The sequence below is a fragment of the Melopsittacus undulatus genome, chromosome 1 (genome assembly GCF_012275295.1).
Source record: "Melopsittacus undulatus isolate bMelUnd1 chromosome 1, bMelUnd1.mat.Z, whole genome shotgun sequence".
Classification (NCBI taxonomy): domain Eukaryota; kingdom Metazoa; phylum Chordata; class Aves; order Psittaciformes; family Psittaculidae; genus Melopsittacus; species Melopsittacus undulatus.
In genome coordinates, this window is record NC_047527.1 from 119,166,944 (window position 1) to 119,192,888 (window position 25,945).

A 25,945-nucleotide genomic window follows, 5' to 3' on the forward strand; every position below is an offset into this window, starting at 1 on the left:
ATTCCATATCTTAAAAGAAATCTAATGACGCTCTCCGAGATCCAAACATCCCACAGAAAACAAAACACAAAAAGCTTTACTTGATAAACATGTCTGATTAGATGTGTAGTCTGCCTTTGCTAGTTTGCACATATAGTTGATACAAATATTTATCTGAAAGGGAGAGTAAAACAGAGAGAGGAAAAAAAGTAAAAGGGAAATGGCCACTTCAAATTCACTTAGGCTTTCTGTGTATCTAAGGATAAAAGATAAGTGATGGCTTTATCAGTATGAGAAACCTGATGAAGTTATATGCTGAAAAGATTAATAGGAATGATGCTTTGCTGTAACAGGACTGAAGACAAGGCTCAATGATTAGGCTTACCCTAGGGAAAAAAGCTGTGTACACCCTTCTGCTCCAGCAGTTCTTAAAGTGTTTTGGGGTGACTCTTACAGTTTTATCTTCACCACATCAGGTTTTAGGCAGAATAGGGAAACTGAGGATATTATTTGAACTGCCATTTAGTTGCCCAGTGCTAATAATGAGAAATCCACAATGAAACAACAAAACAACTTTGCTATCAACTTACAGACTGCATTCCTAGTAAAGAGGAAAAAGAGAACACTTCCAATTTAGACTGAAACAGCCCAATAAAAATAGTGGAATAAACTGTTTACTGATCTTTTATTTGGCCTTTATCAAAGCTTTCCATAGTTATACTTTGACCTCTTGACATTTCCCATACTCCTGCTTTTTATTGCTCAGCAGGATACAAAGGAACTGCATACAGTCTCAGCAGGTGGTCAGCTTGTGCCTTTTAAAGTTTTTGTTAACAGAAGGGAAGCAGTACTGGCTAGTTACCTTATTGTGCTGGACAAAATAAATATATGATTTATATTAACTGCAACTTCTTAGTGCAGTATTGAAATAAATCTAATGAACCAGTTCAAAATACCATTGCAAAATGAACTGCACTTTATGGTTTAATATTACTGTCCAGGGGCTTCTGCTTATGCTTTGCTCTTACAGGCTTTTAAAAGGGATCACATGAAGGGAACCTGAATATGGCTCAGAACTTTAATTTTTTAAATATGAACTCCTACAACTGAAAAGCCAATTGAAATATCCTTCTTCAACAACAAAAACACATGATTATAATCACATAGATACTTGTAACCCAACAGACACCCCACCCCCCTTTGACTTCTTGATGTCTAGATACTTGCATGGTGGGAGCTGGAAGGTAAAACTGACTATAAAGCATGGTAAACAGCAATTGCTTGCTTGTGACCCACTTGGAGAGAAATCAGGAATAAGTAAACAAGGATTAGAGAGAGTGGGGTAGCTGAAGAATCCTCTGGCTGTAGTACACTGCTGTGACAGTGCAAAAACCAAACCAAATTCAAACCACTAAAATTGCCTGAGGGAGAATTCCTTCTTGCAGAGGGCTTGCTGAAGGAGCTTGCCTTGACCTACAGAGCTCAGCACTGACAGAGAAGGGGAATTATCAAGAAGGTGAGGAAGGAAAGGTTTTGGTGTGGGTGGGACATGCCAAGACCTGGTGAGGAAGGAAAGGTTTTAGTGTGGGTGGGACATGTCAAGACCTGGAGGGAAGGCAAGCTAAGTGCTGCGGGTGTTCCAGGCAGCTCTACTGCCTATAACCAGTTTAGAAATGTCAATGAAATTTAGATGACTGCCTTGCTCCCACCTTTCCCTCAGCACATCAGAAGGCTTAGTTACTGGGTTCTGGTCCCTGGTTCCTGGCCTATTCATGTATTTTAGGCAGCCATTGTCATTTATTTTTACAAAGTAGAAATTTTCCTGGAAAAATAAACCCAGGACTGTGTGCTTCCAGCTGAGATGCTGTGATCCCTGCACAACAGATTCCAGCTCCTTCCTGCCTACTTGTTTTGCTTCTCACCTGGCGAATTCTTGTATTCCGCTGAATTTTAGGCCACTGTGGATGATAAATAGTCTGCCTCTGTTCACCATTGTAGGCACTCTAGATATTGCTCTATGGACCAGTGTTTTAAAGGTGTGTAGGTATCTACATATTTTATATCGATGTACTGGGAGCTTCCTGGCTCTGAATCTTTTGATTCCTTAACACCTGTAAAAAAATCTCTCCTTAGTTTTACAATCCTTCATTTGTAAAGTATTAATTGGAGCCAAGCTCATCGTTTACGTCATGGTTTATACAGCATATGTGGGGTGCCAATCTTACTAGAAGTGTCTGGACTGCAATGTAATAGAATAGTAACTGATGCTAGTAATACTGTATAATGCTTTTAGTGCATGACATATGTAAAATAACTTGTAAAAAAAAAAAGGATCATTTATGATCTGTTTTTGTTGTTGCTATTGTTTCATGGTGACTGTTTCAACTGACATTCTGTCCCAACTATGAACAACTTTCATTAGTAGAGGAGGACTTTTGATGTTTAGTGTGAAAGGAAAATCCCACCTTGATGTCGTCAGGATCTACTTCCTTCCTTTTTAAGTTATTCATGCCATGGGGTAAAGTCTGATGTATAAAGAGTAGAACAACTACCAAAGTGACCTGACATTTTGAATTGCATTTTCCTTTATGGAAACATGCTATAAAACATAATAAGAAAACAACATATCTAGAAGTACTTTGTTACAATTTGTAGAATGTGGAAGTTCTACAACGTGATTAAAAGGCTTTTAGATGAGATAATCTGTACAAAATTCTATGATATGTATCTTAGCTGAGATACTCCCAAATCACATAGGGGTTTTTTTCTTTCAGAATAGGGAAAACAATGTAATGCAATTTTATGAGTTGGTTTACTAATGGATAAAGCCTTTGTGAAGACATCACAATTAGGAATATTAGAAGGTTTTCTGCAAGTTTGATATAGTTTGAACAAAATTTCCCATTAAAGCAAGAAAATGTTTTTTCTAAATTAGAAATTCTGGGATCAAGTAGCGCTAGTTATTTACAGTAACAGAGCTCCTTAATCTGAGCAATGTCTACTGAATATAATTGAAATGATCCCATTACTTTATATGGGCTTTAGCAACCTTCAAAAATGAATCTGATATGATCATTTCATATCTCAGAATAATTTATTAAGAATATTTCTTAATTAAGAATTCTTTATTAAGAATATGTCTATCAATCTTGCTTTATTTTATTCTTTACTATTCAGTAAAGGGTCTTTTTCCCCTGCTAAATTAATGTTGATAACATGTTTCAAAACACCTCCATTTAGAACAACATGCAAAATATTGTTTGATTGGTCTATCTTCTTCTACTGATTCTTATACTGATTGAGGGAAAAGAAGGACTTTTCCTTCTAAGCCTCATGTTTTTGTGATTTTATTGTGTCTTTTCCCTTTAACACTTAATACAGGAAATTACATGAGCACAGCAACTACTCGTGTACTTAATATTAAACAGAAGTGTTTTCTTAAATAAAGCTTTGGCTTTGTCTCCCAGTTTCCATTTGAATTAGCGGTGAGGCATTCTCTATTAATTGATGCTTTAACCATGTTTCAATTTTTAAAAGAATTTCATAATGTTTCTATTTTGAAGAGAAGGGACAGCATTTGGATGAGGAAGACTTAAGATGTGTTCAGTGCCAGGCTGGACGGGGCTTTGAGCAACCTGGTCTAGTGGAAAGTGTCCCTGCGTATGATGAGGGGGTTGGAACTAGATGATCTTCAAGGTTCCTTCCAGCCTAAATGAGTCTGTGGTTCAGTGATTTATGTATATTATTTCAAAAATCTGCTGGAAAGTGGCAATTTTTCTATTATTCACTTATTCATGTATCATTTTTAAAAGCTAGATTTTATAATAAAATTCTCTCTCACTAGCACTGTTAGCAGGCAGAATTTGCTGTTAACATAGATTTCCCTCTTAGTTAAATCCCTGACTTCTGGATAATGAACTTCAAAGTATAGCTTTTCAGTGTCTATTGTGGGCATAAATTGGAGTGCAAGAAACTCCATTTAAACCTAGGAAGAAATGTTTTTGCTGTGAGGGTGATCCAGCACTGGAAGCAGTTGCCTAGAGAGGCTGTGGAGTCTACACCCATGGAGATATTCAAAACTGTATTTGGCATGGCCCTGGGCAGCCTTCCGTAGCTGACCAAGTGTTTGAACTAGAACTCCAGAAACGCTTTCTTACCTCAGTTAGCCTATGACTCTATGATGATAATTATCAGTTTCCTGTTTAACAAATGCATGAACTGTGTAGATTACACTCAATATCTCAGTGACACTGGTTTTTGTTTGACTGTTCCAGTTTAGATGATATCTTAGTTGGCGCCCCTCTCTTTATGGAACGAGAATTTGAGAGCAAACCTAAAGAAGTTGGGCAAGTTTATCTGTACCTGCAAGAAAGTGCTTTCCTCTTCCAAGATGCACAAGTTCTGACAGGCACTGAAGTGTTTGGTAGATTTGGCAGTGCAATCACACACCTTGGAGATCTCAATCAAGATGGATATAATGGTAATTTACATGTAATATAGTGATATAAATCTCTGTATAACAGTCCAAGTAAACTAACTTGCTGAGTTATCTGAGATAGCTTGGGTGCCTTGAGAAAGATGCAAAGCAAGTATCTCTGCATCTGAAACTGCAAGGAGGAGGTGTTTTGTACAGTAGCCTTGAAGACGGTTGGCCCACTACAGAAAAAATTAATGGTCCTAGCTCCTTTGTAACTTAAAGGCTGTTTTTCACAGCATCATAGCCACTATATTCTAGGGCAGTGTCACCAGTGTGTGGCTCCTGTGCAAGGTATATGTCATGCCAGGAGCCATAGGATTGTATTTAAGTTCAGGGTGCACAAAATCTGAATACTGTCCTGTGGGCAGAAGGGTTTTCCTGGAATCCCACCATGGAATTCAGACCAGCTGAACTCCACAGTGGAGACTTTTTTTATCTGTGAGCAATAGTATGTGCCCTCTGCTTCTCTGGGCAGGGAAGGCTGGTATCCCTGCTCTCCAGCATTCTGGTAAGGCAGCACGGAGACATTCCTACTGTTCTCTCTCAGTGTTCAGAGAAGGTTAAGAAGGATCTAGTGGCAAAGTCTTCTGCTTCATAACTGAAGATGCTATAGGGCTTTGGTGTATTTCTACCTTTAGAACAAAGGTACAAATTCCAAGTGCTGAAGTCAAATTTAGTAAAGGAGTCCAGCATCAGCTGCTAGATCAGAACCTAAAAGTGAGAGTTGTAGATACGTATCCTCCTCTAGTGTTCCCTATTAGGTAAATCAGCTAGTGCGGCTGTTGAATCTCAATCTAGACACATGATTCTCTCCACATCCCATGTGTAGGAAGTAAGAAGAGCATATGAGTTGTGTTTCTTGGATATGGCACCTCATTTTTAAGGACTGCAATACTTAACTGCATAATGCCCAAGGCCTCCTGTTCAATTCCTGACTTGATACTATTTCCATTTCTCAACAAGATGTTGGCTTGGTATACATCAAAACATTTTATTTCATTGCTCTCTTTTGCACACTGAAGCATTGGATGTTTGAGTGGGTTTTTTGGTTGTTTTTTTTTGTCTATGTTCAATAATTTATCTGGGAAAAAAAATATCTAACAGCTGTTCTGTATTGATTAGGTGACAGAGGAACTCAAGAATAATTTGTGTCTCTTTAAAAATATGGAAGTAGAAGCAGACACTAAATTAGATCTCGGTCTATTAAAGCTTATTGAATGCTCTGGAAATACAGTGGAGGAATCCGATGTGGACTGCCTATTTAGTATAATGCAATAACCCCTTGATAGGATGATTTTATAACCTTTTGTCATGAAAGTGACACCGAAAAGACACTACAAACATTTTTGTATATTTGCGTTAAAACTAGAATCCATATGGAAGTACAGAACATTGAAGTTCCTGCATGTATATAGGCTTAGGAACTTAATTTTTGCTTTATTTTAATCATGCCCATTCTTTTTATCCTTTTATTGAACTACAGACATTGCTATTGGCGCACCATTTGCAGGAGAAGATAGAAGAGGAAAAGTGCTCATTTACAATGGATACAGTAATGGGTTAAATACCAACCCTTCCCAGATTCTCAATGGAGCCTGGGCCTCACAGTCCATGCCTTCGGGATTTGGCTTCACTCTAAGAGGAGACTCAGATGTAGACAAGAATGATTACCCAGGTAAGATTTTTCCATTAGTAAGGGGAATTTATACTTCCATTCTCTGGAAAATGCATCATGCCTAAACTGCTGCTTTTGGAAGGCAGGGGTCAGAATAAAGAATAGACATTTTGGATAGTTCTAGCCTGCTTTCCTGAGAGTTAAAATCAGACAAAACAAATACTCCCTTTCCTGTCAAAAGACATGATCAGAAAGTCAAGAAAGGGCTTAAATGGTTACATTAACATAAAACATGTGAAGTTTACAATAAAAAGCTTAACCCTTTCCCCCCACTTCTAAAAATTGAATGCTTTCGGCTTATTGAACTTGCAAGGTCTCCTTCATCCTAGCATTCTTTCTTAATTAAAAACATTCTGTGTTTTAGAAGAAGGGATTGACTTGGTTGTGTTGCTAAGTTGTGTTTTGCTGTCCGAACAGACATTGAGCTATACATAGTTATTTAATGGCTTTGACTACATTTCAAAAAAGCAGAGAGAATGAAAATACATTGCTTAAATGCAGATATTTCATTTGGGTCCTTATACCCCTTTTCTATTTTCATTTTACTATATGGACTCTTGTTTTTTAGTTTAGCCTTCATTCTTCCTTATTAGTTTACCTGGCATGCATTCAAATTCATCAAGTTTATAACGTTAGTTGAGCTTCACCAGGGAGATATTTAAGAGGCATGTTCCTAGCATCTAAGTAGTCTGAATGTTGGAGCTATTTTAAATGTGCTTGTATTTACTCTCTCTCTTCTAGGAGCAAATCTGTTCTGTTTCTTTTCATGACAATTCAGAAGCCTTAGCAGGGGTGTGCAGTAAAACATCATACTTTGTTCTTATGAAAAGTTCATCCACAGTAAAATGCTATCAGTCTTTAATTCTCTAACTTAACTATGAAATCACATTTTAGCCTGGGTTATTTCAAGGACAGTGTCATTAAAAGTTGCATTGTTTCAAAAGTGAAAATTGTGATTTTCAAAGGGTCAGTAATGGGATCTCTTTTACTTTTTTTGTGATGGATTGAAAAACACTTGAGAGGTGTCTTTCCAAAAGCAGAATAGAGTTTCTGGGTAGGGATGTTTACAATAGAAATTACAGTTTTACAAACAGAAAAGCTGACTGCAGAGTGATAAAGTGAGGCTATCACAAGAGTGAAGTAGAGGATCTTTAGCTTTTCAGAAAAGAAGGGTCTTTTAAACACTGCTCTTTTTGTTTGCATATTGTTGATGTTGCTATTAATAGTCTTTCATTGTCCATGACTAATGAGGTTCTTTTGGACAACAGAGCTCTTTATTAAAGTTTCAGCATTTAAACATTTCCTAAAGCACCCACAAGGGCCCCCAGCAAAACCAAAGAAAACAGGATGTTGCATTCCTGACATTTGTAAGATTGAAAAGATAGAGATAGGGAAGGTCATCTTTGAGCAGCATGGGGAAGAAAGAAGGGTAGAAGTCTAAGCAGTGTGTTAGCATACTTTATATGGAGCATCTTTTAAGCTAATTTGTGAAAAGCTTGGTTGATGGGTCTCCATCTTTCTAAATGTTTACTGGGGAACTGCTATAGTCAGTTCAGTTGTGAGATTTCTTGGAGCTGTTCTACTTGTTATTGTTGGCTCCACTATGCATCCTACTTGAAGAATTTCATGTTGTGATATTAGCTCACTATGTGTTCAATGGTTTTGATTTATTACATGAATTATTTATTTTACAAACACCAAACCCAAGCCCAAACCTGCATTTACTTTAACTAACTTTTCCCTCCACTTCTGAGCTGAATATCTGAATGGTCAATCCAGAGCACTGTTAAGAATCTGTCAGTAAATAACAGAAAATAAAAACCCTACTGTCCATCAACCACCTCTTCTTTAACTCACAAAGGCCTGAAGCACCAAAACAGAGCTGGAAAAATAGCACAACCATGGCACAGTTTTAGCTCAAAAATAGAATGTCTTCTTATGGAAAAATGAAAAAAAAAGGAAATAATACAGGGAAATCAGGACAAACACACTAAGCAACTAAATAATCCTTCTCGTGTCAGAGCTTTTCTTCTTCACCTCCTGACGGAAATGCTGAAGGGCAGCTCTTGTAGAAAGAGGAAATGAGGTACTGAAATTGGACAGAATAGGAAGGATGTTTTATTTTAGATGTCAGCTGAGAGGCAGAGCGTTTGCTGACTACAGAAGGTCTCGGAAACTAGCCTTTAATTCATTGCTTGCCAAACTGCTGATCAGGACTGCAGTTCAAAGAGTGTCATGAAATATTAGAAGAAAATAATCTCAAAATTTTCATTTAAACTTTTGAAAGTGTAAATTATAAAATGCACCATTTTATAAAAGAAAAATGTTGTAAACCCAAATTATGCTGGCTCATCCCTCTCAGCAGTTCAGTTCCCATTGCCTGGGAAATGAGAGATGGCTGTGATGTGGGGCTGCAGGTATAAATACGTATTGCCACAATCTAAGGTGAGATTTTCCAAGTAGTTGGCTCTACCATGGCTGGAGTTCAAGTATTGTGTGAAACTATATGAGCTCAAAAAGGGATCACGCTTGCAAGAAATTTAGGACTGGCACCAGTTTGTGAGGACTCACATAACTATAGCTGTGCTTGTATGCCCCGGAGCCTAACATTGGTCTTGAGGCAGTGTCCTGGATTTGGCTGCAATTGAGTTAATTTTTTTCTTGGTTGCTGTTACAGTGCTGTGTTTTGGATTTAGTATGTTAACACAGAGATGTTTTGGTTGTTGCTTAGTAGTGCCTACTCTAAATCAAGGACTCTCATAGTCTGCCAGTGAGGAGGGGTACAAGAAGCAGAGACAGGACACCTGGCCCAAACTAGCTGAAAGTGTATTCCATACTACAGCATGTCATGCTCAGTATATAAACTGGGGGAAGTTGGCCAGTAGAGGCTGATCAGGCTCAGGGTCAGGCTGGGTATCAGGCAGCCTGTGATGAGCAATTGCATTGTGCCTCACTTGTCTTTCTTGGGTTTTATTCTTCTCTCTCTTTTAGTATTAGTATTTATTAGTATAATATTTTTAATTTCAATTATTAAGCTGTTCTCAACCCATCAGTTTTACATTTTCCAGTTCTCCTTCCCATCCCACTGGGGTGGTGAGTGGAAGTGGTCAGCAGAGTGGTACTTAATTCCCAGCTAGGGTTAAACCATGACAGGCAGGCACATCCCTACAGAGAAATGAGAGGCTGAGACATTTCAGTTACTCTATTTCATTTTTTGCATTAAAAGCATTTTGAGAGATTTTAGATTTTCAGATCTTCTTTAAATCAGAGCATGTATTAAGGTTCTTGGAGCAGATCTCAGACCTAGAAGCCAGAAGATACCACCTGCTTGTGGGGCTTCTTATCACAGACTGTTGAGCTTCATCCTGAGCTCAACTGTATTGAGCCCAGGAACCACTGCTCCTAGAGACTGAATAATAAGTTGGGGAATACAGTTCCTAAAAAGTGAAGGTGAATCACAGCCTTCTGGAGAAGAGCAGCCATTCAGTACAGGAGGTGATATCTTCCTTCATCCAAATGCCAGTATAAGATCAGGAACAGAGAAGAAAATAGGGAGCAGACAAAGGCAGCCTAATACTCAGTGCTGATCAAGTCATCTTGCTTTCCTGTGGTTTCTCCTTCCTCATCTTCCTGCAATTCCTGGACAGCAAAGGGAGAGAGACCACCTCTTGCTTCTTGGTCTTATTTTGGAAAGGCAGAGAAAGACTTTCTTCTCCCCCAGGACTCCAGCTGTATAATAAATATGGGAGAAAACTGATCATGGACAGATTTAATGGTGGAGTAGAAGTGTGGGCAGGGAAGAACATAATGCAGCCATACAGATGTAGATGAGAGATCTGTCTAGCACTGTTGCATGTCTCCCGAAGTGGCCAACAGGATACAGCCAGAGAATTGTACAGTCCTGCTGGGTCACAGCACAGCTCACCATCATCAGATGATACCTTCCTGCCCACTGAAACAGGATGGCTGTATCCAAACTGCCTTTTGAGAAAGGTCCTTGGTCCAGAGCATTCCTGGCTACTATCTGGAAGAGTATACACTTAAATCTGACCAGAGCCTGTGCTACAATTATGAAAATCTGGGCTTAAGCTCATGTCCCGACTTAATTTCATTTGTGTAGCCACTCACTGCACAAAGCACAGGATACAAACAGCTGAATGACCAACTAGTCAACATCATACCTAAAAATGAAACTCTCTAGTAGGGTCAGCATGGGGACAGGGCTACTTTTAATTCTCATTAGCAGTCCTGTCAGTGTAATGACCATCTGTCTTCGGCTGCCCTGGCATAGATGTTATCACTGTAACAGTAACAGACCTCTACTTTCAGCATTGTGAAGATGATGGGATTTTTCTAACCTTTCAACAGGGAAGAGTTAGATTTCGTTATTAAGTACAGTCCTTGGTTTACATCTCCACAGCTTTCCAGGGAAGGTCTTCTGTAAATTGTGTCATATTTGCAGACACTCCAGATGTTACGTGCCCAGAACTGTTCCTTTATCTACACAGACAGGGGTGATAATATGGTAGTCTCTGTTATGCAGGCTCTGAAGTAGTGGGAAATTTTCAACCCTGGGAAGCATCAGAGCCAGAAAACTGCTGATCAACCTAACAGCTGTGTCATTTTAAAGATATGCAGCTTCTCTCTCTCTGTGGTGGTGTTCATTGCTTAGCTCCAGCGCCAAACATGTCGAGCACTGTTCCTCAACAGTGGTGATGGTAGTGAATGGATGGATGCTTCTTTCCCTGTAGTGATTTAAGAGTTAGGCAGAACCGGACCAAGCTTTATAGTCAGTTAAGGCTAGTGAGAGGGAAGCAGTAAGAGGAAGCAAATTAAGCTTGACAGTCAGATAGATTGGATGTACTGAGCCAGCTCCATTCTTTTTGATGTGACTATTCAGAGGAACAAACAACACAAAGCTTTCCCAGTCTTCCAAGCATGACACTGACAAACTTTGTAACATACTACATCACTATCTCTCCAGTATACAATATGTACCCAGTATTTGAAGGAAAAGACCAAATAATCCTTTAAAGATGCACCTACAGTACTAAATTAAATATGCTCTCTTTGGTTCTAAACTGCCACTGAACAGTCCTTGTCCATACTTTCAAACTCACTTTCTTCCCAAAACAGGATTGCTACATGCTGTCTTTTGGAGGCTAATAATTGGCATGGGCCAATTGCTTTAGGGCCAGTCTTATGATACTACGGCAAACAGTGCAGGTATGGTACACGGACACATTACATTCTCTGACACTGATTTACTAACACTGATGTAACTGTGACATCTTTCAGCAGACTGTCCATTCCACAGCTTTCTGACAGCTCATGTTCTGAGGTCATATTCAAAGGAGAGGATCTGATCTCACTTAATGCTGCTATAGTAAATACTCAATGCCAGTACTCTGGATTGACAGTTGTGTAAAAAAATAAAGCAAATTAAAGAAATAAAGCTGGAATGCAGTGAATGGAGTGAAAAAGTGTAAGAGATGGGCTGATGGGCTTTTTTGATCAGTTTAAGTGCAAATAGAGTAGTAGTTGGAAGGAATTATGTGCAAGATTCTGTACTGCACTTTCTTGGTACTGAGGTTAGGACATGGCAAAGCATCGTGCTGTGTCTGAGGCCTTACTGACAAGGCACATAGCACAGTTCATATAGCCCTGGGATTCTCTGTAATAGCAGCTCTTCAAAGTTTGCATACATTTATTCTGAAATCCCTGACTCAGTACAACATTGCTGGCAGTCTTCTGTGCTGGAACATCTGAGCAGTGTAATTATACCTCTCAATACAGCTTTCCACTCCACTCCCCAGTAAATCTGGGGCTTTTAGGGGCCTTTTGCTCCATCCTGAGCTGTATTTATGTCATCAAGGCCTGGAGCATGGAATGTAGCCTCAGTTTAGGTATGTATTTTGAATTTTAGTTTATTTTGTTTATAATTTTGTCTTTTTCTCTTAGCATAGTTTAATTTTCATAGGAACAAAATATATCCATAAATCTGTTTCATGGGAAAGAAATTTGTTTCTTTTGGCTTCTGGGCATCTGTTCAAAGCTGGTCGCTACTGAGTGTTTGGAATCTGTGATTATCTACGTGATGGTGCCGCACTTCCAGCTGGTTCATCTAACTGTGTAGGGTTCAGGCATTTGGAGGCTGTAAGTTTTCCACCCTCACATTTTAGCATATGTTCAATCCATTGATGGCTGATTATAGCTGAGGAAAAAGTTTATAATGAATAACTTAGTCAACTCATTAAGCTTGCTTGCTTTCTTGCTCAGTCACTTGCTTGCAGCATATCCTCCAGCACGCTGTAGTTTCTTCAAACACGTTTGTGAACCAGGATGATTTAACAAGTTTCTTTTAACACTGTGGGTGGATTCAGAGCAGTGCTCTGGATTAATTCATTATTCAAAGACTGTTAATTAGTTAATGTTAATTGCTCAAGCGAATTATGCATTATTGTTTCTGCTTCCTGCCTACTTAGATGCTTGTGCAAGTGTTCATTATTAATTTAGAAAGTCACCCTGGAGTCAGTGCCACTGAAGATTCATCTTCAAGGTATCCAGCTTTTATCCAAACACAGCTGCAGGGCTGTTCTTTTGGTTATTCTTTTTAGTCAAGCTTTTGTCAGTTTAGGGGGATGTATAAAGGCTTCACGCTCAGCTGTTATCTTAAGAATAGCATGTAGTTAATATAAACAGATTACTCTAGAAACATTTTAAAGAGGAAACAAGTATGACAATCAGACAAATTTCCCTCAGAATTTCAGTAATCCAGTCTAATCTGATTAAAATAAGAGTATTAAACAGCTCCATCTGTGAAGTACCTTAACTCAAACAGCAGGAAGAAAATCCTCAAGTTTCTTTCTGAGAGGCAAGGGTTCTTCATATTTTTTTTTTACAACAATAGGCATTGTGCCAACAATATCACAAATTGTAACCTAGTGATGACTAAATTATGAAGTTGGTCCAGGAGATTTGTTGAAGACAAACAAATCAATGAGAAGCTGCATCTGCTTTGGTCAGAGGGCTGCAGTCGTGGGAGCCAGAACAAGGAGTGGGTTCTGCCCCAGATGCAGAAAAACTGAAGTATTTCTACCAGCTAATTAAGTTTTCACATGAATAATCATTCAAAAATGTACTGACAAGCTAAGAATTTCCTACAGATATGCTAATTTTATGGCAGATCGTTATCTGTGCCATTTACAAGCATGCTTTTCCAAAATTCTTTGAGATATTTAATGAAATCACAATATTGTACCCAGTGGAATATAAGGATAAAACAATCAATCCCACTAAGTAGGGATTTACTGAAGTGATTGAACATTAACTGCCGCCTTTTGGATTTGTTTGTAATATAATGAGTAATAACATTCTATTATGAAAAGGACACATTCAGACAAAAGGGAGCATTGGAATGAATTATCCTTAGGTGTTAACAGACCTGCTACCAGAGTTGTTGAAAAACAGAGAAGAATCAAGGCAGTTGAGAATGGTATGATTGGAATCAAGTGATTCTGGTTTGAGGGGTGGTTGTTTGTAGTATTTAACTCAAATTCTTGAGTAAAGTTGGCTGAACTGGATAGTCCTACTTCCTCCAGCTGGTTGAATGCTTAGTAAGCAACATGGCAAGTTTCTGCCCTTTATTTCAGGTCTAGCACAGACACATAGCACAGGATGCAGGTAAACAGAGCAGCTTACAAAAACCAATGTGCCTTTCAGTGCCATCTGTGAATACTCCTTCCTTGACCTTTTATGATAATTTTATCTCAGAAAATGGATCTTCTTCCTTGGACAGTACCTTCCTTGCAAGCCTTCCCTTCAGAGAAAAGTAATATCTGAAATCAGCATTAGGATTGTTTAACTTTGCATAGTGCCCCTTGACTTCCGCAAAGTACACGCCGAAGACACTTGTTTCAGGATTAAGCTCTGTGAACTCCACTAGTTGGGATCTTATTGCATACAACCACAAGCTGTGTTGAAATTCAATGTGAAAATTCCTTCAGATTCACTCTGTGCTTGTTTTCTTAGTTTTTTGCAGTGTGGTTGTGACTCCACAGCTCATTTATTCTTTCTTCTATACTTTTTCTTTCTTTCTCTTTCATGGGGCTTGAAAAAAACCCTTCACAAATGCAAAGGAGCAAAAGTTTTCATACTGTCTTCTTCAGACTCTGGAAGGCTTACAAGTAGTTAAGCTGGTTTTTATTGCTATGTAATTCCAAATTGCTTGTTAAACACTTATTTTTCAGCTGTGACCTTTGCATCAGTGACATTGCATGCGTAGCATTAGCAATGACTAAAGACAACTCCTTTATATTCTTAGGAGGGGAAAGTTGCCAAACTTCAGATAATTTAGACATCTCATGCATTTTTTCATAGAAATTATTAGCTACTTTTCTTCTGCAGAACACAAATTCAAAACTTCTGCTTCTAAAAGTGTGGATGTGTATTCAAATCTCATGGATTAGTATCAATATCAAAAATGGTTTTTCTCCAATGATGGGTATAGAAGCCCCCACAAGGCAATGAAAAAAAGGAAGAATAAAACTACTGTAACAGAACAAGTAGAAGCAAAGCAAAATCCCTAATGGATCTTCCAGTGAATGCTCTGCTGGAATATACAATGACTTGCTCCTTATATTAGATTGTATATGGCAGTACTGGATAGACGTATGTTTTGTTGTTTGCATATTCATTCTTAAGTCCACTCCTCTTCCTGAGTATTTTCATTCATTCAAGCTCTTTGGGTCAAGAATAAGCATTGCTTAGAACAGAAAGTAAGGAATATGTCAGGGAAAAAGTGCAAGCTTCCAAATGAGAGCAGGATGAGCACTGTCCTGGCTGCCCAACAGATTATGCTTAAATAGAGCCTTTGTGATGGTGCCATGATTGAATGTTCTCATCTTTTTTGCTGTGCCTCCAAACCCAGCTGAGATGGCAATGCAAGAAGACTGCTCAAGGAAAACCAGTCTTTTGGTGACTGGGGTCTACAATTGTTCCTTTAGACCCGTTACTCTCTGTCTTCAAAAAACTGGACTCTGTTCCAAAGAAACCAGGATTTAACTATTAAGCAAATGTGCAAAATCCCCTTTAGTATTAAAGAGGGGATGGTGAGATAGTGGGGACCTAAATCCGTACAGCAGTAGAAATTAAAGAGTTTGCTTGTACCAGTGAAGTGAAGTGTATATGACAGACTCATTCTTTTTCCCTTCAGATTCAAACAGGCTCTGTTTTATTAAGCTTACTCAAGTTATGTGCTCAAGCTTTCCCTTGTGCCTGTGAAAGGTTGGAGTGCTTCTTTTTTTAGTGAAAGGTCAGATTATGAAATCATCACAAGATCAGGATCTGAATAAGTCTCAGACATCTACCAGTTTTCTGTCTGCCATAAAACAGCCCTGTATTGAAAACTTTTGAGTTACTGAGTTTGAAAGAGTATATATCCTAAGTTAAGTATGTTGCAGAATTCGTAAAGACTGTTCAACTGGAAACAACAGACCAGAAACCTCTTCCTTCTTGTCTTTTGCTTTCTGTTCATAACATGTTTCCTTTTTCCTTTAATAAAATAAATAAATAAATTAATTAATTAATTAACCCTACAAAAAAAATAACCCAAACACAATTGCAAAAAAAAAAAACCCAGTAAAATATTCAGTCTTCAGGGGGGTTACCATGGGTGCTGCTATTGGGGAGCTGACAGAAAAAGTTCTATCATGTGCATTGTGCAGCCTTTATGTGATGGCTACATCTCAACCAGTTGTTTATTTAAAGGAAAACATCTTTAGGTTTTGGTACTGTGTGCAATTTGTCTATAAAGCTGCTAGTGAAAAGAACTCATAAATGTCCCAAAAAGGAGATAGAAACAACACTCTTTTTCTATTTAAAGTGTTCCTGACCCTGAAGCCTATTTCCCTAAGGCAAATGGAAGTAGAAAAATGTAAATGTTGCACAGAAAGAGGATCAGACCCATAAACTGTTCATATCTGCTCCTCTCTGCTGACATTCTTCAGTGGCGTTCATTGTAGACAGGCTATTGTCCATGTGGAGTGCTTGTTTAAACTAGTGAAATCCTCACCATCTGAAAGGCAGAGTGCTGGAAAACACACTGCCAGACCTGGCCCAAACTACTGAGCTGATTGCCACCAAAGTCTGGTGTTTGCATCATGCTTGTTGACTTCAGGGCTTCATAAGCAAACCAGTGCTCAAACAATGGAAGCAAGCAAGTAAGGGTTTGTTTACAACCCTGAGTATTGTTTTAATTAACTCATTTAGATCAATTTAGGTTGCCAGTCTGTACCACTGCAAGGTCTGTTGTAAGATTCAGTCTACTGAATTGGACATGTGTAAGTCAAGTCATACAGTAGCAGTGGAGTGAAAGAGGTGCCCGGATGGGCACTAGGGAGTTTGAAAATGGAACAAAGCTTTCATTTTCTTGAACTGCGCTCCAGCTAGAGGCAGTAGGGAAGCTGATTCTCTGTTTGGCTCCAGTGTAGTGCTGGGGTTGTTGACTCCAAATGGTGATTGATGGGGATCGATGGGAACCATAGATGGCTTTAGATGGATAATTATTATAAGCCTCAGCACATGCTGCTACAATGCTGCAAACATTAGAAACTATAAAATCAGGCATCCTCTGACCTGTGCATTGTATTTATTTATGCAGAGGTGTAATGCTTACATGAATGAACAGATTGCTTGAAGCATAAAACAGAATGGGAAGGATTTTCAGGAAGGAACATTGTAAATTTTCAACATGACCTGTATGAAAGTGACAACAAAGTGGTTTGCATCTCTCTGTGTAATGGACAATTAATGGTTTAGAATAAAATGTATAGGGTTAATGGCATCCTTTTTCCCCCTGAATACTCCTTGAAAGCTGGAGAGAAGTGAGACTGTGGCATGGCTAGTCTTATCTTAACTAGATTGGCACCTACTGGATACCACCAAGACATTTAGGAGGCCATCTCTGACAATGTAACATGTTTCTTCCAGGTCCACTTTTGAAAAAAAAAAATCACTTATAAAGGAATTATCACACTTGTTTTATGTCACTGCTTTTTTAATGTAAATAGTCTTATTTAGACTGGGGAAAAATGCAAGAGAGGTCCATATATAGTTCTTCTGAAACTGTTTTGTTTTTCCAGATTTAATTGTAGGTGCATTTGGAGCTGGAAAAGCAGTTGTTTACAGGTAAGTGGTAAATACGATGGATTTTCTATTTTACAGCTTTGGTAGGAGATCTGCAAATAAGCAAATTTCACATTCCTTTGTTTCTGTAGTGCAATGTGTAAAAGATGATAATTACAGATGATAAACTAAGCATCCTGTGAGAAACAAAAGCTTTTTTCCCATTCTTGAAACTGTCATTTTCAATGAAATTTTCCGTAATTCCCATGCTTGAGCCTTAGCTCAAGAAACTTCTGGAATGTTTGAGTCCTCAGTTAATTTTAAATGAGAAATTTAAAAAGCATAGCATTCTAAACTGATTTTTCCCCCTGTGGGAATGGTGCTAGAAAGATACTTTATCCTGTTTTAAAAATCACAAAGTTGTTGCTGACTATGGATTTTCACTAAACACACTGCTTGATTAGAGGTATGAATTGAAGCTACCAAATGCATAAACAAATATTTTCTGCTGTCTTAGTCCAGCCATGCCGACAGTTCCTTGCATTTAAAGATCTACCATCCATTGATGCAACAATGTAGTCGTATTTCTTGATTCCTGTCTGTCTTCTTGTAGTCTGTATTTCTAACAGTACCTGACTGAGGGAAGGCATGTTTTGCTTCACAGCTGAATATTTGTCAAAGAATAAGGGTTTAGTAAAACAGGAATGCTAGCTTGTTTTAGCGACCATTGTAGGTGCAGCGAGTAGACCTGATTTTCCTACTGCCCAGAGAAGGAACCATGTGAATGCTTTGCAGTGCATCACATTGCAGTGGCATGAATGCCTGCACAGGATGTGAAACATTGGAGAATTAGATCCAGTGTGTATTTTAGATAGCAGTAAAAATGTGTTCAATTTAATTTAAGAAAATTAATAGCAGGAGGCCATTTCCTGGCCAGAGTATATAAAATATGCAACTTGTCATATTGGAGAAACAGGATTTTACTGACTGCAATGTGCTAGAAAAAAGAAGCTTTTCACTCTTGCAGAGAAAATAATTTGTTTTAATGCTTTGCTGGGGTAGCATAAAGAAGTAATCGTAAAAGCTCAGCTGTGGATTAAGATATGAGGAAATTAATTTTTTAATAAGCTGGTTTTGCCAGAATTATGTAAGCTACTGTAAAATAGTACTGCTGTCTTAAAAAAGCAGAATTTAGACCCTTTCTTGTTTTCGTATGTCTTCCAAATTGCTCTCAGCTATAAGTTATTTCATTACTTAATAACAGATTGTTATTTGAAGGGAAGATTCCAATCACTGTAACTGTGTATTTGCATATTCATCAGAATTTTGTGATGGTAATCCCTGTTTTCTGAAGTCAGTTGTCTCAAGACATGTCAGACAGAGTTGTTTATTGGCTCAAGAGATTGTAGATCAATTTATACTTTAACCAAATTGTTTCTTGTTTTAAGAATCTTAAACAGAGATAGCAAGTCTGAATATGTCACTGTTAGTGGAGACAGTATATAACAAATCCAACAGTATAAAATATGGCCAGAAGACTTATGTAAATCCCAAAAGGCAGGCTTTATGAAAACCCAATGTGATGAGATGTGTCTGATGTGCCTTAGTCCCAAGAGACACCTACTAGTTAACTGTAGGAGGCTGTTTCACTGACGCTGTTGACCTCTGATTTCTTTTGTGAAGAACTTTCAAAATGTCATAGTAGGAGTTACAGTTTCTGACAAAAAAAAAAAGGTTATCTTGGCTATGAGGAGGCTTATATGAATGTTTCCTCAGAAGCAGCCTACATTTCTGACTTCAATGTAACCAACTTAGTTAAGTGTTTTCTCTGCTGGAACATAGGTACTAATGTGCTCCTGTATGCAGTGAACCTTTATTTCTGTTCCTCAGAGCCAGACCTGTGGTGACAGTGAATGCTCAGCTCATTCTGAACCCCATGATTGTGAATCCAGACAATAAAACTTGTCTGCTCCCTGACTCTCAGCTTTTGGTGGCTTGGTAAGTTCATGATAAGACAAAAAAAAATCCTCATCTTCTTTCTATTCCTAACTTCCTATTTCTAACTTTTCTTGCAGTTTTTTGTTGAACATATTCAAAGTTCAATAAAGATGTTCAAACATACTATGTTGAATGCAACAAAAAAGCCCTACGCAGAACAGAGTTCTTTTAGATACCTTCCAGTACTTCACGGATTCTCAAAATTAAGTACTTAAAGGCTGAGTGCTTTCAGACACTGAATCTCCTGTGTAGGAGAATGCTCATTGTCTCCTATGGATCAAAATACAAATTCATATGCAATGCTTGGATGAATGGAACAAGAAACAGCTTAGACAGACAAAAGACAGGAGCTATGATCTGTCAAAATACACATTTTCTTGAGAAAATATGTCAGTGAAAGTGATGCAAAGAGCTGGTGGATCCACTGTTTTCTGTTAGAAAAGGAAAGATCTCAGTCCTTCGTGGAAGAGAGAAGGTATCTGGCTGGCCATCCTGAGAGCAGTTCACAGGATGTTGTTTCTGGCTGTCATTGGTTGGAGGAAGGTTTTTTTAGTGCCTTGTACAAGACAATGTTGTTCTCTTTAAAAGAGAAACCCTCCACCATAGTAGCATTTAACTTTGAAAAGAAAAAGTACCTTCAAAAACAAAGCTAATTAAAACAATTGAAGATCAGTTACAAATATAAAATGCTTGCAGGACAGTTGGAGGCTATCTAATAGCACATAATAGCATATAAAGGCACATTTATTACACTAGTAAAAATTCACTTAGAAAGGACCCCAGGAACAGCTGATAAAAGAGGCTATTACAAATACATAAGATACTGTTTGAAAGTGGAAATCATAACAAATGAGGAAACTGAAAACAAAACAGAGCATAAACACGTACAACTTGAATACAAAATAGCAGTGAGTCCTGCCAGAGACACTGTGAGGAACAGATTTCTAAGACAGAAAAACTATTCATATCATTTTATTTAAACACATTAGAAGCAGAAATCCTGCCAGGAAGTGGGCAGGATGAAAAGGACATCCATATGTAAAGGAGGACTCCAGGAAACAAGGTGACTGCAGAAATTTTTCACTGCTTTTAAACCAGAGGGGGTCAAAGGGATTCCCCACACTGGAGACACTCTTTATATGAAATGAGTTCTAAAAATCATCTCAAATGTCAAAGTCAGCAAAAGTGTTTTTAGAGCAAATTGTTAAATATGAACCATAAAAAATACTCATGACCAGAAAAAGTTTATTCAGTAGTCATAAAGAAACTCAACTCTGATATATCTAAATGACTAAATAAGTCAGCTTTCAATGCATCTGGAAAGCGGCTGTCAAGAGAGTTTCACTTTTGCTCTGTTCTTCCACACTTTATGCGACTTCCCATATTTGCCATAATGTTCCTTGTTTCTATATCCTATGAAGAAAATCACCAATTTACAGAGCAATGGGGAAGGCACTTGATAGAACTAAGACTCACAACTTTTAAAAGCTTTGACCTTTCTGGAATAGGATCCAGATCAGGATCCATCCTGATTTTTTTTTTATTCAAGCACCTTTTGATTTAATAGTTAATGTGATAGAGAATTTAAAATATCAACACTGGGCTGAAGCATGTTCATTGATCAAAATTATGGTTTTTGTCAGAATTTTCAGACTTTTTAAGAATACTTTTTGTCATAATGAAAATGATTTTGAAACCCTAACATTTGCCAGCAGTGTACTAAAGGGGAAAAGGTGTGGTTTTGCACAAAAAATAAATAGAAACATTTCTGTAAAAAAAAAAACTATTCCTGCTTTGAGACATGGTTTAAAAAAATTAGAAAAAACAAAGTATGGTCCTCTAACATGCAGTATTTTCATTACTTTTCATTACTGTGCTACAGTAAGCCAGAAGATTTGGTTTATATCTACAAGAGTTTTTAATACAAGAGCATAATTTACTTTCTGTCTGCTTTATTCAAAAATATTCTTCCCTAAAGATTTGGTTTGTGTTACAAAACAACTGAAGAGCAGCTGCTATTTTCCATGTTGTAATTTTTGTCCTTAGTTGAAGCTTGTATTGTCCATATGAAAACAATTAGTAGGGAAACTCCAGCAAGCAAAGAATTCCTCAGTCCCATGGGATAGATTTCTGTATCTCTCAGCCAGCTGTGCAACCTGTATAAAATGCGTACGGACTGACACTGCAAAAATAGAATGAAAGAAAACCTCCTACCTGAAAAGTTTGACAAAGTGTGTGTGTATGAATAATGTAGACTATTCCACATTTTAAACTATTAGGAGAATATTATATTTGTCAAGATATAGATTGGAAAGCTGCAGCACAGAGGAGACGTGCACAAAAAGACATTTTTACGCACATTCTTAAGAGAATTGTCTGACCTTCTAGAAACATAATTCTTTCTCTGCCATTTTTAACATGCGACTCTTTCTGAGTTCCCACAAACTAATAAATTTGGAATAAATTCTGCAAATTTGAACCTATGAAAGAAAATATTTATTTTTTTCTTTCTAAGTTTGAAAGATGCAGGTCAGTTTCTGGGAAAAGGGGTAAATGAAACAAATGCTTACTTTTTTTAAAAGCTGTGTCCACATCATATAATCTATTAAGCACAAGACTGGGTTCCAGCTACCTAGAGGTCTAATTTATCTCTGCACTGATATTTCTGTTACCATTTAAGATCTGATTCTCAAATATTGTTCTTAACTATGTAACTTTTGAACTATTTTTCTAATTTTGCTCCTTTCTATTCCTAGTATTTTCTTTTCCCATTGGCTTAATTTGAAACTGGACACATCCAGTGCCCCATGGATATGGACCTAAGGGCCTTTGTACTTTGTTGAAATATCTTTGTGTGAGATTTGCCCTAGTCTGGGGCAAGCCTGACTCCATGAGTCAGACAGCAAAGTCATGTGGCTGGGAGTCAGAAATCTTGTACCTTACACCTCAGGGGCTGATAGGAGTAAAGTAGGCAAGTGGTGACAGTTGCTACCCAGGAAGCCCATTGCTGTGTTGCAGACCTCTGCTGTGCCAGGAATGCAGCTGCGTGATTTGATAGTATTAGTTTTAGTAGTCCTAGAGGTAGCCAAAAGACAGTCATTTGAGCTATCTAGCAGCCTTTGTGTTGCTGCAGTCTGGCCATGTGACATAGCCTAGCCAAGGAAGCCCTTCAGGATTGAAGCTCTGTGTTGGTCATTCTGGGTCACTGGGTTAGTCTTTGGCATAACAAAATCTAAAAGTAGGCCAAGAACATCAAATTAGAACTATATTGACTTGCTTTTAATTATTATTCTTCAAAGAGGAAACAATTTGTTTAAAGGTCATTCATCAGTAGAGGGTAACAGCTTCTGCTATTCTTCTGTAGAGGTTTGTGACCTTGCAGGTTCGATATAAGCCTCACACAGAATGGAGGTCCATAGAGCTTAAACCTTAAAGTGCCTTCCTGCTAATGCATTATTCATTCTTCCTCTCCATGTGCAATCCTATGTGCTAAAGAAATCATTAACAATAACAAATGATGTCTGGTAGGATCTGGTAATTCCTAGCTTTTCACTTCCTGAACTGAGTTTCCTATTTTTTCACCTACTAGAATAGCCAGACCAAAATAAATTCTTTCTGGGATAAAATGCAGTCCGGAAAACATTATGTGTAACTGATTTTCTAAGGATTAACCATTTTGGGTAATATTAGGTAATTCAGATTGACTTCTAAAGAGACTACCGCCATCTATGCCATGACTAGTTTTGAAGAAAGAGGAATATTTTTAAGATACTTCTTCTAATAATTAAAATATAAAATAATTTAAAATGTTTCTGTCTACCTGAAGAACATAAAATTAATTAAAACAAAACAGTTTATTGATCTGAGACTACCAGGAAAAGCTAGTAAATTCAGATTTAAGGCTTTCCCTCTCTTTTGTAGCTATAAATACTCTTCAAATCACACAGAGATCTCACATAAGCTTGAGTGATATGGGCATCTCTTCAGAAATGCAAGATTGATAGCACGTAAAAGTTCATATGCTTTAGGAGGATGGGCTAGTTCCCACTTTTTCCTTACCTGCTGAAGTTTTCTTCTTTAAACTGTTAATTGTCTTGTTTTGTTGGTTGCTCCTACAAGCAAGCTTCTAAGCTCAGCTGTTGTATTTTAAACTGTGCCTAGGAGATGCTCTGCCTGGAGAGGAAGGATTAAACCTTGGCTCTTAAAGTAACACTTAAGAATGTGACTTTGTTATAAAATGTGTATGATGAACTACTCTGTTCATTACAGTAAATTAAACATACACTGAAATTGTGCTATTTAACAAGTAAAGCATTTCAAGCTGGATTTTTAACTCAGCCTTTTTTTTTAAACATGACATCGCAAAAATTATGTGAGACCTCCAAAGTGAGGTCACAAAGTTTAGTATATGATGGCAGTTCCTGAGTTTACGTTTGTGAAAATCCACTATTATGCCATGACATGCGAGACTGACCTATGAAGCCTGATGTCTAAATTGCACTTAGGCAATTACACAAGCTTTTCTCATTTTTGTTGTTCTCGTCCTTGTCCTTGTGTTTTAGGGAATAATTGGTTCTTCATGTGTTAATTCGTAATTGCAATGAAATAAGAATATGACTGAATTTGCACTTTCTGCATGGAGTGTAAAGTCATTTGAAGGCTACAGCTGAGTTTAATGGCATAAGGCAATTTTTTTTTGCCCAGGAGGAAAGTGTTTAAGAGGGTCATGAGAGTGACATGAATCCCAGATGTGGCACAGTTTCATTACATTTGTCAGAGGAAGCAAACATGCAATTAGAATGTGATTATAGGTTATTTTAAAGGTTATGTCACTGGCTTTGAATCCACTGCATGGAGAAGTTAGTCTATAGTACAACACTAGTGAGGAGATTAAGAGCAATGACTACTTTAAATTTGCTTTTATTTAACCCAAGATGATTTCACATCTTCCAGTGCTAACCTACAATCCATGTTTAGCTGAGTCTTACGTATGCGTGCACGTACACATACACATATGCATGCACATATACATATACAGCAAAATATTTTCTGAAGCCATGAAAATTCTCTTGAAGAATGATTGGTAACCAGGACACTTGAAAGTTTTAGAAAGCCCCAGACCCTTCACGTCCGCAATTTTCCTACATTGTATGGGACTTATTTGGAAATAATGGTGTGGAGAGCTAAGTACTTGTGGAATGTGACAGGAGGAATAAAAAATCAAAAGCATTTTTCCAGTAACAGACTTCTTGTTTTCTCACTCATCAGGAAAGCACACCCTGTTAACAGCAATAAACATTAATATACCTGTTTTCTTAGCCATCCAGAGTAACTTGTGAAAGCTTTTAAACAAATGATTCAGTTATATATTTATATAACTTGCATAGATTCCTTATGAAGTTAAACTTTTCTACAGGCACTTATAATTTTTAGGGTTTTAAAATTAATTTTATAGTAAATCTTCTTAAAATTTATCAGCCAATAAAACTATAACAAACTTCTCCTGTCAAGTGTTGACTATAACTGCAAATTTATTGCTTGTCTTACAAAGAAATAGAAATAAATGCTCATTATGAGAAATAGTTATGTCTGAAGTGATGCTTACATAATACAGTTATAACTGTGATGTGAATAGTGCTAAGCTCAAAGAAGATTCCCGTACACTATGAGCAGGCAAATGAAAAACAATTAACTTAGTGTTTTGCATTGTGTAGAATGTGTTACATTCGTATATTAAATAATGGACATGGATAATCACTTTCTCTGTACTTTCATTTTGGTCAGATATCTGCCACTTTATGCAAAATGTAGCAAATTAAAATACATTCTGGTTAGTCTTGTGCCACACAAATAGAACAATTCAGTTGGTATGTTTGGAGTGAATCAGAGCTTTTTTGAAATAATGAATAATGGAATGTAATGGAATACATTGGCATCCTGTGTGTTTTGATTTGATAGAAAACAGCTTGTGTTGGCTATGTGCTCAAGGATCTTTCTTATTTGACCATGATGAACCAAAAAGGACTTCTGCAGACGGCTTCATACGAAGGTGGTTTGCTGAAGGTCAATATAAGGAACCCAACTTTGCCAATAGTATTGGAAGTGTTATGTCTGTAGGCTGTCTCAAGAATTAGTGGGAACAGAGGCTCTTCTCCATACCTTTCCCTGGAAGATATTCAGACCTTCTCTTCTTTGATTTTTAGTGGACCGTAGGAGACTTGCTAACTTCGAGAATGTCACAGGTAGCTAAAAGCAGATCTCAATGAAAATATTTTTGAGAAAAGGAATAGAAAGCTTAAAAGGTATGACTTGGGAACTGCCAATTCTCTTTCTGCTAATAATTACTTCTGCTTTTTTATATGTAGCTTCACTGTAAGAGTCTGCGCAGATTTTGAAGGTCAAAGTATTTCAGATGGAATAGGTAAGAAATGTTTTGTATTCCTGTAATTTACTCTGGCCCACTCGATTTCAGATGTATTTTTATCTTACACCTTAAAACATGATAGGAGTGAGATCTCCCTAGGGCAAGAAAGTACAGTTAGAAAGATGTGTGTGTATGTAGGTATATACAGATACATATATATAATACAAAGCTTGTATTCACTTGAAGGATTTTTTTATTTAGCTTAGGCAATTTTTCAAATAAAACCAAGAATGTACCCTGTTGGAGAATGTTCTGTTTTGAAAATAAA

At 37.6% G+C, this 25,945-nt stretch overlaps 1 protein-coding gene across 1 annotated transcript in view; it reads left to right on the forward strand.

Annotated features, from left to right (window-relative positions):
- The window catches only part of ITGA8 (integrin subunit alpha 8), a 109,730-nt gene that overhangs the window by 25,054 nt on the left and 58,731 nt on the right, over positions 1–25,945 (forward strand). Inside the window, exons 12-16 of the mRNA XM_034066803.1 lie at positions 4,254–4,459; positions 5,940–6,131; positions 17,273–17,318; positions 19,146–19,253; positions 25,619–25,674. Of these exons, the coding sequence (XP_033922694.1) occupies positions 4,254–4,459; positions 5,940–6,131; positions 17,273–17,318; positions 19,146–19,253; positions 25,619–25,674 (608 nt within the window). The remainder of the gene's footprint in view (positions 1–4,253; positions 4,460–5,939; positions 6,132–17,272; positions 17,319–19,145; positions 19,254–25,618; positions 25,675–25,945) is intronic.